Source organism: Empidonax traillii, unplaced genomic scaffold (assembly GCF_003031625.1).
Source record: "Empidonax traillii isolate 1590-97213 ecotype Southwest subspecies unplaced genomic scaffold, ASM303162v1 scaffold6:size4315531, whole genome shotgun sequence".
In the NCBI taxonomy this organism is placed as follows: domain Eukaryota; kingdom Metazoa; phylum Chordata; class Aves; order Passeriformes; family Tyrannidae; genus Empidonax; species Empidonax traillii.
The window spans coordinates 3099472-3115518 of NW_020955199.1; the positions used below are offsets into that span (position 1 = coordinate 3099472).

Consider the following 16047-nt stretch of genomic DNA (forward strand, 5'->3'; position numbering starts at 1 on the left):
CCCCGCCGCCCCCTCAGGTCCCGCAGCCCCTCATCCCCCCCGCCCCTTCATCCTCCTCATCCCTCTCAACACCTGCCGCCCTCGTATCCCCCTCTGCCCCCCTTATCCCACTCAAACCACCAGCCCATCTATCGCCCAGATCCTCGCATCGCTCCCGCTCCCTCATTCCCCTCATCCCCCCATTCCCGATTTCCCGTCCCCCACATGCCTGCTCTGCGCACGCGCGGCCTCCTCCCTTGCCCCTCATAGGACTGCGCACGCGCGCAGGCCGGGCCGGGGCCGGCGAGAGAAGGAGAGGGAGGAGGAAAAGGAGAGGAAAAGGGGAAGGAGGAGCAGAAGCAGAAGCAGAAGGAACGCAGGGTATGCGGAGGCGGCAAGGCGTGGGTCGTCCCTCCCGCTCCAACCACCTCCTGCTACCTCTCCCGCTCTGACACCCCCCTCCCCCAACCCCCCCCCTCCCTTCCGCGGGGCCGCGAAGGTCGTCCCGGGGCCGGGAAGGCAGAGGAGAAGGAGGAAGATTCTGTCCACTGCTGGCCTGGCCTCCAGCGGCTGGCAAGGCCCGTGTCCGAGCGGCACGGACGCGCTCCGGTCTGCCGGTGGCTCTTTCACAGAATCCCAGGATATTTGGGATTGGAAGGAACCTCTGGAGATCATCAAGTCCAACCACAGCCCAGTCAGGGCCATCTGGAGCAGATGACACAGGGACGTGTCCAGGTGGGTCTGGGAGATTTCCAGACAAGGAGACTCCACACCCTCCCTGGGCAGCTGTTCCAGGCTCTGCCACCTCCAGGGAAAGAAGTTCCGCCTCAGGTTGAGGGGGAACTTTATGTGTTTGAGTTTATGGCCTTTGCCTCTTGTCCTGTCACTGGGCAGCACTGAACAGAGTCTGGGACCATCCTCTGACATTCCTTGGGGATATTTGTGTGCATTGATGGGATCTCCTCTCAGTCTTCTCCTTTCCAGACTAACCAGGCCCAGCCCCTGCAGTTTCTCCTCATCAGGGAGATGCTCCAGACTCCTCACCATCTCCGTGGCCTCTGCTGGACCTTCTCCAGTATCTCCTGGTCTTTCTTAAACTGTTCCTTTGGAATGGTCTGAGAAAGGATGGTGTGCTGTGCTGCAGAAGTGTGTTACACAGGTATGCTGGTGTTTAGGAGGGACAGTGGGATCCTGGGGTGCATCAGGAAGAGCATGGCCAGCAGATCAGGAAGGGGATCCTGCCCCGCTGCTCGGCCCCAATGGGACCACATCTGGGAACAGTGTGTCTAGTTCCTCAGGACAGGAAAGACCAGGAGCTGCTGGAGAGCGTCCAGCAGAGGCCACAGAGATAGTGAGTGGTCTAGAGCATCTGTGGATACCCTGTTCCTGGAAGTGTTCAAGGCCAGGTTGGACAGGGCTTGGAGCAGTCTGGGATAGTGGAAGGTGTCCCTGCCCATGGCAGTGTGTGGGACTGGATGAGCTTTAAAATCCCTCCCAACCCAAACCATTCTGTCATTCCATGATTTGTATGTGGTGCTGCAGTGCTGCCTGATGTCTGTAAACACCATAAACCAGCTCTATTTGTGACACATCCTTATTGAAATGGGGAATGAGGAAAGTAAAAATTACCACATTCTCTGAGAAAGTTTTTATGTTTAAGATGTTGTGAGGGATCCATTTGAGGGGTAGGGAAACTTTTGAAGCCACATTTTTGGAACAGTGGGAGTTGGCATGACCTGGAACTACTTCAGCTGGACTCTGATGGCCATCATGTAGTCTGGAGTTGTTAAATTGTTGTTTCCTCAAGGAGAAGGTAGTGGGCCCAGGGAAGTAGCCCAGAGGTAGATTCAGGTTCCTGGTTGTCTCCTGAACTGCAGTGCTAAGGAAATACAAGTTTAAATTGCAGCTCTGGGCTCCCCAGTACAGGAAAGACACCACCATACTGGACCCCAAAGCTGATTAAGGGTGTGTGACATACAAGGCAAGGTTGGGAGAAGTGAAACGCATCAGCTGGGAGGAGAGAGAGATCAGTGAGATCGTGTTAGTGAATACACGATGGGAGGGAATAAAGATGATGGGGCCAGACTTATTTTTCAGTACCACGGAGCAGCAGCACAAGAGGCGATGAACACAAACTGATAGATAAATGTTTTCAGTCAAACAGAAGAAAAAAGATTTTCTGCTGTCGTAATTAAGCACTGGAACAGGTTCCCTAGAGACGTTGTGGCATCTCCATTCTTGGAGATAATCAAAAGCCAAACAGAAATGATCCCGAGCAAACTGCTGTAGTTGACACTGCTGTGAGCAGGGGGAATGGACTAGACAACCTCCAAAGGTCTCTTTCACCCTCAGCTGTTCTGCATAGGCATGATTCCTTAATGTGCTTGAAGAAATGTGTCTTCGTTTTACTTAAAGCAATACATTTTCTTTGCCTGTGCATTGTTGTTTTACTGTTCCGTTGCTATAAATTGAAAATTTTTAGGGTTTTTTTTTTGTCTGCCAGTGCTAACATTCAGTTTGCTCTGCAGATACCCTGTAGCATGGCAGGTGAAGAAGACTTCTTTTTGGAGGAAAAAAGATTCAAGCAGCACTGTGAAGAATTCGTTAAGCATTCACAGCAGATAGGAGATGGCTGGGAGTGGAGAACTAGCAAGGTAAAACAATCATGGAGTTAATTTTTAGGTACCCTTGATGGCCTTTTTGGGCTGTTGACAACCACCACAAGCTGGAACCTCCTTTAGGAACATATGAAATAAATGGCACTTTTTGGACAACTGGTCCGAGACCAAAATAGTGCGTAGGTGGTTGACACAAGGGCTTAGGCCAGTACATGTACGGAATAGGGTTGTAGGTTTCTGAGTCCTGTCTAGGATACAAAAATCCATTTTCAGCTGTGGGCAGAACTAGACGATGAATGTGGTATCACTGTGAAATTCAAACCTTCCTACTCTGAGCAATTCCATGTGGTTTTATATCCAAGGTTCACTTCAACCCTTTAAGCTCAATTAGCACAGAGTCTTTGTTCTAGATCTGTGGCTTAATATTTTTGTAAAAATTGCTGTCAGTTGCATACAGCAACCAGAAGAATCTGTCAGTGTCAGTGTTCAATTCTCATTATTTGCTGCGTCCCTGTAATTTTCAAATCTCTACAATAATAATTACATATAGTTTCTAGGTCATTAATAAAAATTTTAAATAGCAGAGGGCTAAGAGTAGTCCCACAGGATCCCATTAGAATCACTCCTCTTATGATGATTTCCCTATTTTTAAAGTTACATTTGAGATCTGTGAATTAATAATTTTTTAATCCTTTAGTATGTCTCAGGTCAGTGTGGGATTATTTTTTTTTTTTTAATTTCCACTCATGGAGTCAACAGATATCTTTGGGAATTCTGAGTGTGTAGTTTTCCAACTTGTATGTTTATCAATCAAACATGTATTTTTAAGTTACCCTGACAAATTCTGTTTTCTTTAAAAAATTACATTTACTATATGTTTCTCTTTATGTACTGAATTCCATGTGACTTCTGTTATTTTTGCTTGGGATGAGGTCAAACTAAAAATGTGAATAGTTACACAACTAGGTGAATAGTTACACGAATTAGCCAGTGTATAATATGTACTATAGTCTATAAGGGTGTACTGATACAGTATATAAAGATGTATTGATACATGCTGGCTGCCTCCAGCATCTAGGTTTGTCTGTGTATTTTATTGCATAAAAATTACTGCTCTACCTTTTTTTTTTTTTTTTTTTTAAGTTTAATGGCTTTAGTGGTTTCCCATGCTTTCATGCATTTGGGGAATAAAAATCATGCTTTTTCCAATGTGTGGCATAATTTCTACATAAGTAATTGTACATTAACAGTTGTAACCCTTGCATCACAGATCATCAGAATTTCAGTAGGAAGCAGGATTTTGGATTTTGTTCTGTTTAGGAGTTTTTAAAAGAGTGCGAATATTTGCCAAGTGTTACAATGCACCTTTTCTTACAGAAAACCATTTGAAACTTTAGATTTGAGGATTTATTCAACAAAGAAAGATGCTCTGAGACTGTTGGGAGTTTAATACGTGGGTCAGAGTCTGAACTTTCTGTGAAATAAGAAGCTTTGCTGGAAATAGCAGAATGAGATAGATTTTTGTTCTCATATGAAAAAATACTAAGAGGATTTTTTTTTTTTAAATGGGCCAAGTTGGTGACTCTGTGATTTCAGTGTGTGATAAAAACCTAGCTATGGAGACCATCTATCTATAGTATGTAGCCTGGGAAGAAAGCTTTTCCTGAACAAGATATCTCATTGTCTTTTTGCCCCCCCCCCCCTTTTTTTTTACCAGTGTATGTATTGTGGGTAGTTTGGGACACTTAATTTTGCTGATGTAATGCACTTGGATCCCATTCCTCATTCCATGCTCTGTGAATAGACCCATTGATAGCAGTAAGACCACACAAGTAAACTAGGCTTATAGAACTGTGTTCCTGTGTTACCGTGTTTTATGTGGAGATTAAATTTAGGTGATGAAATACTCATTGTTTGTGTGGAGCTGGCTCTTGTGGCATAAGCTCACATGGCCCAAGCAGAACCCTGTATTTATAGCTGTAAGTGAAATGTTCTAAATGATGTTATTTTTATAATCTGGGGTATTTTGTTTTGGTTTGATTTGTTTTTTTTTTCCACACGAAGAAAGCTGTAAAAAAGCCAAGAGCACCTCTACTGCAGGAGCTGATGGAGCTAAACTTGGGTGCTGTTGTTAGGGGTGGATGGTTAAATCTTGGCTGTGAAGGCTGAGATTTAAAAGCAAACAAGGCTCTGTTTGCTTTTTGCTTTCTGTTTGTTTCATATTTAGGCACATTAATCTAGGTAATCATACCAAAAGCTGTATTAATTCCCTTCTGCCTGTGGTACTCAGAGATGGAGTAGAACTGGCCTCTCTTTCCGCATTAGTGGGATCAAGGTCCTTCTTAAAGCACTGATTTATTTATGGGAGCAGAAGTGTACAAAGTACAGGAGAGATGCTTCTCTCCTGCCTACTCCTCTCTGTCCTGTGACATACAGCTATAAAACACATAGACTGCCAGCTCCATGTCTCCAGCTACCCATACAGTTTTTTTAATGGATGTGGAGTTTGACTCCGTTCTGTTGATGGGAAGAACCAGTTCAGGGAGGTGAAGGCTCCATCCAGCCTTTCTCTGGCAAAGCTCATTGTGCCTTGGGGCATTTCACCTCTGTGGGTGGCTGAAGCACTTTTTTCTGCTCTTAGTGGGATAAATACATGTGCAGGTATCTTTACTCACAGGGAGCTCCACAAGCAGACACTTGAGAGGGTGTTGAGAATGAGAGAAGGGGATTTTGTGTCACCAAGTTAGGCTCAGTTTTTCTATCATTGTTGTTCTCTGCATGCTGACTTCCTCCTTGCACAGGCTGCAGTTGGCTCTGCAGCCAGAACATCCAGAAAGTTTAGTGTATTCATGTTCTTGATAAGATTTATTGAGAAAATAAGGCATGCAGTAGGAAAAGTTGTGAGCAATGTAATATGTGTGTATATATATATATGTAAAAAAAATACCGCCTGTAATGTTATTCCATGCTTAAAAATTCATGGAAAAAATACATGTAGAGAGCATTATCTTTTTTAATGTTTGGAACTTGATCAGAGCAAAGTAAACAAGTAGCCCACAGCAGATTTTGGAGGTACAAACAGTGTCATTGAAAAGAGAGAACCAGTGTGTTGATATAAAACCTGTGTTGGTTAAAAGGTCAGAATACATGGAATAAACTGTGTCAGCAACAACAAATTGACCAAAGAGTGGAATTATATTTAAATTTGCAGTCTTGTCTAGTCTTAGTTCTACATTAATGAATTTTGTAGCGAGATCTTTTCATCAGATGTTGTGCATATGCTGTCTGTGTTTGTCTAAAATAAAATGTAATGAAACAGTTAATAAACCCACAATTTATTTATTTCCTTTGAGAAGTTCTTAACGTGCAACTACTGTTCTTTGTGTTCTGTATATACTTCTTCCCTTTCAGAGAATACCTTTTTGAAGGGCTCTGTTACTAAACATTTTCTCTCCTCTTGCTTCTAATTAACAAAAATAAAGTGCTTGTATTTGTGTGGGTAGTCAGGCCAGCCAGGATGGGGAAAGCTCCCAAACCCTTCTCTGACCACGCTGGTATTGCACGAGGGCTCCTTAGAACTCTAGACCATGGGGGCTGGAAAGCAGAATGATAGAAAAGGGAACTAGGAGAAGGCACAGCTTTGTCTGTTGTCTCTTACATCTGACCCTTGGAGGTGTTCAAGAGAAGGGAACAAATTGTGACTCTGCACACGTAAGTTCTGGGTTGGTTTTGTTTTCTTTTTTCCAGGACTCTGTGAAGTTAGAGGGGAAAACAGAACAAACCCAAACCAATCTACCAAGAATTGGGCAGTTAATACTGGCACCAGTGCATTGGTTGAAATAGGTCAAAATCATTAATAGCTGCTCATCTCTACATGACCTCAGTGCACCATCTTCCAGTTCTTTGGCACTCATCCTGATCCCCAAAGAGCAGTTGTCTTTTTCCATTAGTAGCTATATTAAACTTTATTTTTGCTGTCCAGGTCTTTGACTTCCTCTAACACCAAGGACTGGTGTAAAGTACCTGTTAGAAGATGCTGAGGAGCAGTGCAGTCGTCAGTGCCTATAAAAAGACCTGGAGCTTGTACCTAAATACCACGCTCTGTTTATTTTCTAGAACAGTGATGGCATTTAGCATTTTGATTACAGAAAATTTTTTTTTCTTTTTTTTTTTTTCCCCCTGAACACAGGACCTTGGTGATGGTTATCTTAGTAAAACACACTTCCAAGTAAGAAATAGACACATCCCACCAGACCTCAAGGAGAAAACCAATGATAATATTGAACAAACATTACTTGCACATGTTGAAGTAAGTACAGATTTTAAACTTCTGTGTTTATAAAATAAATAATGAAATAAAAAAATACTATGCTAGTAAGTCCATCCAAAAAGACTCTAGATCTTAAGTTACAGTGTCTTTTAATTAGTTTTCATGCAGTTTTAGCAATACTTATTAATACAACTCATTCAGGTGTTTTTGTGTGTGTAGAAAAAGCTTAAGCATAAAGATTTAGTTGTCTTAGAGGTAAAAATTAAATGGATAAGGAAAATAAAATTCATTTGAAGTGCTATTTACTGCATATATATTGCGTGTAAAACTTTTATATTCAGGGTATAGTTGTCTACTGTGGGACTAACTTTAAATACTGAGCAATTGTTTGAAACTGGTGGCAGGAAATAAAACAGATTTGGTGTTCTTGAAGGAGAATAACTTCTTTCTTCCAGAAAATTAAAACTGTTCATTAAACTCTGGTCGTACTGGTCTGAATAATTGTTTGGTTGTTTGATTCTGCATTAAACCTCCAGGTTATTGACTAATCAGGATATAAATAATAGAAACTCCCTCCCTTGTTATGGTTTGTTATCATTAATATGAAAATAAATCTTGGATTATAATTGACTGAAAACTATGTGTTCTGTATATTGCAAACTGTTGAATAGATGGATGTGTTGTACTTTCCAGTTACCTTTTTCTGCAGTTCCTTTTCTCTTTTCATCAATGCTCTGATTTCTTTTTTTTTTTTTTTTCCTCCAGAGATTCTGGTACATTTCAGGGATTTCTGGTCTGAAATGAGTATTCTTTTGGCCTGGTTTCTGAAGGAAATGGCACTTGAAGCAATCATTCTCTCTGTTAGTCTTGATGTAGTTGTTTCTGCTGAGTTTTGAGCTCACTCACAGGTTTCACCTGTACTGTAAAGAGAGGTAGATATCTAAGTCATTTGACAGATAGCTGAAGCATTTGTAAGTTTTCCTTAAATTTAAATTATAGCATTTCTTAAAAAGAAGGCTGATATCAATGCTTCAGAGGTTGTTGCTTAATTGTCACTAAAGACAGTATTTATATACTTCAGTCCTGAGTTGTAAGAACAGATTACTCTTTGTCTTCAAAATTGCTTATGATGATTGTGACTTTTTTTTTTTTAATAATGAATCAGGTCTTCATTACAGAGTTCATTTTAAAAGAACGTGCTGTAAAAGGCTATTGAGTCCTGCTTCTGGAAAAGAAGGTGTCAGCTATAGAGAATGTCATAACACAAAAAAGACTTAAAAGCCTGTTAAATACTGAAATGGCGTCTTAAATATACTGAAATACAATAATAAGTGATATACTGAAATAAGATTCCAGGCCCAACTCTCTGTGATTTATCAAGATATTAATAATTACCTCTTGAAATATTTTGAAAGATTTCTTTGTTTTGAACTATAGTAACCTGTGGGGTGGAAGGGCCCTCTTTGAGAACGAGCCTTTGTACCTGTCATGTAGCAGCTCTAAAGATAAAGAGTGAAGCAAAAGAAAGGCCTTAAAAAATTGTGAAGGTTGTAAGACTATAAGAAAAAAATTTAGTTACTTCTCCAAAATATTCACTGCCTTATAGAGATGATGTCATTTGCATATTCTTCACTGAGCTGAGGGGTAACCAGACTGTTAAAGTTACTTAATTTATCAAATGGGAAAATCACCAGTAAGTTGGAAAATGAAATTTGTTACATATACGTAAAGTAAAACTGTGTGTTTAACACTAAGAAGAAAGATGGAAATGGTGACTGTAGAGGGGATAAATAATTTGCTCAAGCACAGTACTTCCTGTGTAAGATGCATGTTCTTTTTCACAGCTCTTGAATGCTTGAGTCCTGTTCCACTATAATAACATTCTGTTATTTAAATAGGGCTTTTTTGCTTTTTAATGCACATTGCATCCATGAATCCATGGTGTTATGGAATTACTGCAGTTTGTTTGATTAAGTTATTGAAATGATTGTTCTAATGAATAGCAAAAGTAGTGGTCATGGTAGAAGTTGGAAAAGTTTCCTCTGGTTATGTGCATTCAATATTTAGCTTTTCCTTTTTTTCCTCAGAAAATTCATGCATTTTATTGTTATATATTTGAAGCCTAAAGAGGATCTAGATAAGAATTTTAATTTATTTTGGAAAAAACATGGCCATTTTCTGATGTTTGTGTGTTTCATGATTTTTAGTTCTAGAATTACTGTTATGATCCCAGTTTTTCTGTATTGTAGCTCTGTTATTTGTGTCTTAATGGAATACTTCCATCTGTCTAATCTGATCTCCTCCAAGGTCTGGTAGGAGATATGATAGAAGTTTTGGGTAGCATAATTAGCTAGGAAGAGTAAGAAAGGAAATGAAGACAAGCAAATGAAGACTGGAGTAATCAATATCCATTGTTAGGAACAACCAGTGTTAAAAAAATCCAAGATAAAAATGTACTGTGATCTATGACATAGAGGCCACAAGATTTTCCTCTTCTGATCCTGGGAATCCAGTTCAGAGGTTCCCAATAGAATGTTAGTTTTGGCAGATAAGGGGAAAATCAGAGGGCAGATTTTTGGAGTTGGGTGGAATTTTGGAAAAGTTATCCACAGTAAGGATTTAACTCCTGTGTAAATAATTGAACCCAAAACACCTCAGGGGAGAGATGGTGTAGAATAAATCATTGAGTGTATCCTGTTGTAGTGAGGAGTACAATTAAGATGTTGAAACTGCAGAATGGCAAAATTATTATTGTTCTGTTCATTTTTCATCTGTGAAGAGATACCGAAACCTAATGATACAATACAGAAAATACACAGAACAGCTGAGGTAGCTTTATTTGAATAGAAATTCCGTTATGAGTTATCGCAGGATCAAAAATGTGCTAATCTTTTGGGATCTACAGGAAACCTGATGAAATTATTTGAAAAGTTTATTTCAACTCATTGATCAGTATGGGAAGTTATGTTTCCCAGTTTCCATTTCATTGTCTGGTATCTAAAGATCTAGAGACCTCCCAGTGAAGGAGGGATGAATAACTCTGTGTTTTCCACAGAGCAGTCTGTATTGTGTGCTTGGTTCCATTGACACAAGTTGTGTTTTCATTTGAAAACCAAGAATAAAATCCTATGTGGGTTCCTTTCTGCTTATTTTAGATATCTACAATATAGAGCTTGTCACTTAAAACTTTGTTTCAGCCTCAGGAAGTAAAAAAGCATTTTTGGGTATAAATCAGTCGACCTATTTTAGGTGTCTTCTCTTGGAGAAGATGAGTGTCTGGTTTCCTTCGGGGATGATCAAGGGGAGCTAGGTGGTTAACCATAGTGTAAATGCCTGCATTTTGTCGTGTGAGCCTCATACAACAAAATGTGGAACTGACCTCAGTAACAGCAGTGTTAAAATTTGCTGCTGACTTCACTGAGGCTGAGATTTCAGTTTGATGGTGAAGCTTATACTTAGTTGCGGATTGTATTTTGTAAAGTAGCAGCTCAAAAACAGTTTAAGGAAGTTTGTCCTTTTATACTTGGCAGTCACTGAGCTGTCAAGCTGGTTATCTAACCAGGTGCCTGGGGATCCTGTCTTAGTCAGACCCTTCCTTTCCATCTTCTTAGAAAAGAACTGAGACTGTTCTTCTGGAGCACCATTCTCTGTTTTTTTGTGGGTTTAGTTAAATCAGGATATCCATTTTAACATCCCAATTTGTAAACGGAAACTATTAATGATATGTGACTGATGATAAACAAACTTTAGACTAAGTTGCTGGATGTGCTTCTGACCAGTAAGATCAGTCACTTGAGCTGAAGAGTCATAAACCTTTCAGAGTCTCTTCCAATAGAATAAAAATAACCTGAAATGCAAAGTGAGGGACAGACACAAAGATGCAGTGCCATTTGAAGATTTTTAAGTTGCCATTTTGTTCTGGTTACATTTTTATTGATTCAGTTGTTGTCTTTCTGAGCTGTCCTAACTTTGTGCCAGAGGAGTGTCATCTGTACTTTTCCACAGGCAGCATAAATCTTGTGTAACCACCATACACAACCATCTTCAGTATGTATTCTTTTCTTGATCCAGATCAAATCTGTCCTGCCAGGGGATCTATCAGTGAACAGGGAATATAATAGCAAGGACAGAACAGTTACATATACTATTGTGTGAGTTGCTGAAAAGGTGAAAAATATTGTGCAAAATTCAAAATGAGGATAGTCCTCCTGCCTCAGAGAACTTATGTTCTTAAAGAGTAAATTGGGAAAATCTGGATTCACTTTATGCTTTCTTTTTGTTTGTTATTCAAATAGCCCAAGGGAAGCAATAACTTGGAGTAATAATTCTCAGTGTGTGGTTTGTCTCAGCTCTTCTGGGTATTGCAGAAGAAGTGAGTCAGCATGGAACCATTCCTGGAGCTGGAGCCATTGCCACTTTATGAAAGAGTGGGCAGGTTGGGAATGTCGAAAGTCTGTTGATACCTGGTGTTGCCTTTGGAACAGGAGCGCTGAACTCCAACAAACACATTGATAAACTTATGTATTTGCTAAACTTGGGCTCCACCTTTGCTGGAAGGTGTTCATTAGTGGTAGTGAAGATCTGCTTGATGGGGGATGTGGGAACAAGTTTAACATCTTCCTTAAACTTCATAGTATCATGGTTTGCTGTTCAGCTGTGCTTTTCAGTTTGTAACAACTAGAAAATTAAAGTTCTTAGCAATTATTAGTAATTTTTTTTTTCTCTAAACAAGTTCAGTATTTTTAGAATTAAGAACAACTCCCCTTTTTTTTTTTTTGTGGAAAAGTAAATAAGATGAATTCAATGTAAACATTTGCAAAACCACGGTATTTGGTGGATGGTTAAAACATGTGAAGTGAAAGCCCAGCAAACAGTGCTTAAGGAGAAAAATGTAAATACATTTAATAGAATCCAGCACTCACTGCAGGACATAATGAAAGAACCTTAGTAAAGAGGGGGAAAATCAAGTATTACATACTCACCTAAAACAGCGGTTTGTAGTGAATGACCCAAACTTAAGAGCAGTGGAGTTGTACCAGAAACCTTTTCAAATGCCATGTCACAGACAGTAAACCCATATTTTTGATGTAAAAGATAAATAAATCACTTAGTCTAAGGAGATCTAATGTGTATTGCAAAATGCAGCAAAGGTCCTTGTGATTTTGCTTGAAAATGGAAAATCTGAAAATGGAATTAGCCTTAATAAATTAGCCTTAATAAAGGCTAATTCCATTTTCAGATTAATACATTTAAAGCACAAGAAAATACTCTGTTGTGGGCTTTATTAACTGTTTTCTGCATAAAAAGGCTTGGCAAAATAGTGACATTGTTTGGAAAATCAAAGCTGGAGGAAACCTTGGTGTAGACATTACACCCTTTCCTTGAGCTGGAGAAACCTGAGGAAAGGAAGAGTGCTGTGGTGACAGAAAACGTGTGAATCCCAGACCTGTCCTGCTTTTGGGCTCCTGTGTGATGGATGCCTCTGTCTTCATGAAAAAGGCTAAGTGCTTCTCTCCCATAAAGTTCTGGAGACAGGGAGTTTTTGTCTCAGACCCTTGTGTATCATTTTCTGCATGTCACTTTGGAATCCTGGCAAACCTTGTTAGCAGTAGTTACATTTAGTTTCCAACAGCTTTGATGACATACTGTTGGCTTGGCTGTCATTGTGGGTGGTGGGACCCTGATCTGAATTCTCTATCTTGCACATTCTTTGATTGCTGTTCTGTTTTACCCACTAATAGGTTTTTGCAAACCTTAGGAATGATATCAAAGCAAGTATATAAATTAATTATGAAGCTTTTGGGAGAGCTGAAGGAGCACATTGTAGGGTCTCCAAAAGTGGTTTCTTTTTCATTTAGATGTTAGTGATTTCAACTTTTTATCTGCTGTCTTGGTATTCAGAGCTGTCGCTTGATATTAGCAAAAAAATGCTACATCAGACACAGGAAAAGATGCTCTAATTCAGGTTTGGTAACTGAATGTGACAGTTTAGTTGGAGTTGAAGTGGTTGAAGGCATGACGTAATCCCAGCAGAATGTCTTTCTTCTGCAATAAATAAACCTTTATTTCCTGTGGAGCACACACTGAGGCTGTGGGAAGGGAAGGTGATTTTCCCAGAATCTGAACTTTGGGATGCTGATAATACCAGTGACAAAATTATTTATAAGCTCATCTATTTGGTCTGGTGATTCTGTGTTATAGATAATTTAAAAAAATATTGGTGGTTTTTTTTTTCATTTAGTGCATTTTTTTCATGGCATCAAGAACATTGTTTTGGGAAATCTATGTGGGTTGGTTTAGTGCATCTAGACAAGATCAAAAGCAGATTGAAGGATTAAAATTTTTCTAATTCTTCAAGTTAAAATTTAATTAAACAATTCAACTGTGATTTAATTTCATAATTTTCATAATTTTTGCATGTGTGCTTTTTTAATACATTAAGTCATTACTATGAGATTGTAAAAAATAACTTTAAAAAATTGTGCCAGAGTAGACTTCAACACCAGCTGTCTTTACCCAGTAAATTATGTTAATTTACCTTAAAACTGTGGATGATTGTGTGGCCTACATATTTCTGATACTGCTTGCTTTACATGCAATTTAGTAAAGTCTTACACCTGCCTGGGCTGTGTGCTTCCCTTCTCAGTTTTCTGGGGTAATGTGGTTTTTTATAAGTCTTGGTACTCTTTTATCAGATGTTTTGATGCTTGGCAGTTCTTGGTACCCGGGCAAAACATCCAGACATCCCAGCTTCCACAGTTTTATCAGTGGAAGGGCTTGCAAGAAATTGAATCTGCTTTTCTCTTTTCAATTTAAAAATATTAGTGTTGTGGTCCTAGTAAGAAAGACGGTTGTAAAAAAAGACATTTTTTGGTTGTTGTATTGTTCACTGCCTCCCTCTCCCTCTTTTTTTCTCTTCCAAAAAATGTGCAAAATGAGCTGCCATGAGTGGAAGAGATACTGAAGTGATGGCCAAACCAACAGGGCTTACGTTGGCATGTGTGGCCACACTATATAATAAATACTGTATTATTTATATATTGAAACTAATGTGTGTTGGAACACAGTACCAATGTGGCATTTCCTAAGTGATGCTGTGTTCCTGGGGATAATGGGAATGAAGGTTTTGGGGGATCTAAGTTCCCTAAATTGTATGCATATTAATATTAAAATGTATACTTCAGAACAGAGTAGAACATGATACCTATTGGTGGTAGTTGTTCAGAGCTGTTTAATCACTGAGATACATAAAATGCAGTTTCCTTTGTGGTAAAGAATTACTAACAGTACAGTGTCATGTTTCTTGTTTGTGAGCTAGTGTCAGAAGCATTTGAAAAATACAGTCTTGGCAAAAAAAAAGTTACAATCTAGTCAATTGTTATATTTTACTTTTAATTACAAACTTCAAAATAATTCATTTTCCCAGTCTTGTGCACATACCTACCTTTGTTTCTCTTAATTTAAATTGTACTGGATCAGTATGATGCTGTAATTTTCTGGACACAATGCCCATCTGTATTGGAGCAATGGTTTTATTTTGGCCAAATGCCCGTGTTTGTAGCAGTGTCATGTGATTATCTCCTAGTGTGTTTGGATTGTTCTCCTGCAGCACACAGGTCATGTTGACTTGGGGTGGATATCACAGATTTAGGGCCTCTGAGTGGCTTTCTGAGAACCAGGCGAAATGTCCATACTTCCATACGTTGCTGCATTGTGGAAAATTCTTGGTTATTGTACTTTTAGCAGTGAGGTCTGTGCGTTTTGTTTCCTCTCAAGACCATCTCACCCTCATTGTCTCCGAACTCTCGAGATACATGAAAAAAGCCTTTTCTCCCCTTTGTCACAAACAATGGTTATGATTTTCTGCTCTGGAAAAAGATGCAGTCTCATACTTTCTTCCCCTCGCCCCCTGCATGCTAAGGTTTTCTATACCACAAATCTTGTTTGTCAGCCTTATTAATTAAAAAGCAGCCACTGCTGGATTTAAAATTAATATTATTTATTTATAAAGTAGAATAAAATTATATTGATATTTTTATTAATATTGTAAATATAGTGATTTAGCTTTCTTCTTGAAGTCAGAATGGGACATTCCTCAAGAACGGTATAATGAGTTTATGATTTTGAGGTCAAGTTACAAAATAGTTTGTTGTGAATCCTGAAAATAACTTGCCTTTCCCCACACAGACCAATGCACAATGAGGAGACACTACTTTCTTACCTTGTAGGAGTCAAGACTTCACTAAAACTACTTTAAAAATGTAGCTATATATATTAAATATGTATATAAAATAAGTCTTTTTTGTACTGCACTGGTATTCAGCACCATGTTGCTGATGCAGATGTTAAAATTTGGTATTAATGTGATCATGAACATCCCAATTTCAAAATTATCATTCTAGTTTACAGCAGAAATGAATTTGGTTCTTTGAATTTATATGAAATACAGGTGTTTTCTTGAATGAGCAAGACAATAGATCTTTAATAAGTAGCGGGGTTTTTTCACTTTAATTCAGCTTGTTAGTGTTGTGCAATCTCTTTGCCCTGGTTTGCCAGGGACTAGTTCAGACAGCACTTAGACATGCTCACTGACATTTTAAATGAGACACACACTTGTGCTGTGTACAAGATACTGGGAGCACATCCTGAGCAAAGGGAATAGTTGTTTAAATGTTTGGGAATGGGAAATGCCTGTCTGTGACTGGGAGTATTTCGCTTAATGTGTGGCTTTCTCATGATGATCTGTGGTGGTAGCAATGAAAATGAATAACTTGAATTGACCCAAGCATCTTTTACCACTGTTTTGCTCTGAATTCCGGAAGATGATGTAAACTTACAGGCTAAATAAGATTTAAGTTTCCTTTCTGAAGAGGAAAACGATAGAGTATAAGAACTCCTTGGGATCATGACACAGATGTTTTTCTGGGATAAGTGATCAACTAAGGTATGGAGAAAGGCAGACCTAATTAGTAGAGAAGAGAGAAAGGCTTGTAAGAGACAAAAGCCTTGTGCTGTAGGTCATACTTTATAACATATGCTTTGTGTGATTTTTCATAGAATCATAGAATCACATGGGTTGGAAAGGACCTCTGAGATCATCCAAGTCCAGCCCTTGATCCTCTACCACCACAGTTACAAGACCGTGGCACTACATGCCACATCCAGTCTCTTCTTAAACAC

General features: G+C 39.1%; 1 protein-coding gene across 5 annotated transcripts in view; it reads left to right on the forward strand.

The window, feature by feature from the left end:
• The first annotated feature begins 463 nt into the window (after window positions 1–463).
• The window catches only part of ATG10 (autophagy related 10), a 63172-nt gene continuing 47588 nt past the window's right edge, over window positions 464–16047 (forward strand). For 4 of the 5 annotated variants that reach the window (XR_003570925.1, XR_003570927.1, XR_003570926.1 and 1 more), the window contains exons 1-3: window positions 464–714; window positions 2508–2633; window positions 6787–6906. Coding sequence is in view for 1 of the 5 variants with exons in the window: in XM_027881135.1 (XP_027736936.1) it covers window positions 694–714; window positions 2508–2633; window positions 6787–6906 (267 nt within the window). In the remaining 4 variants the exon portion in view is untranslated. Of the gene's footprint in view, window positions 715–2507; window positions 2634–6786; window positions 6907–11216; window positions 11319–16047 lie in introns of those variants that run through there. The other variant, XR_003570930.1, reaches the window with a different exon arrangement.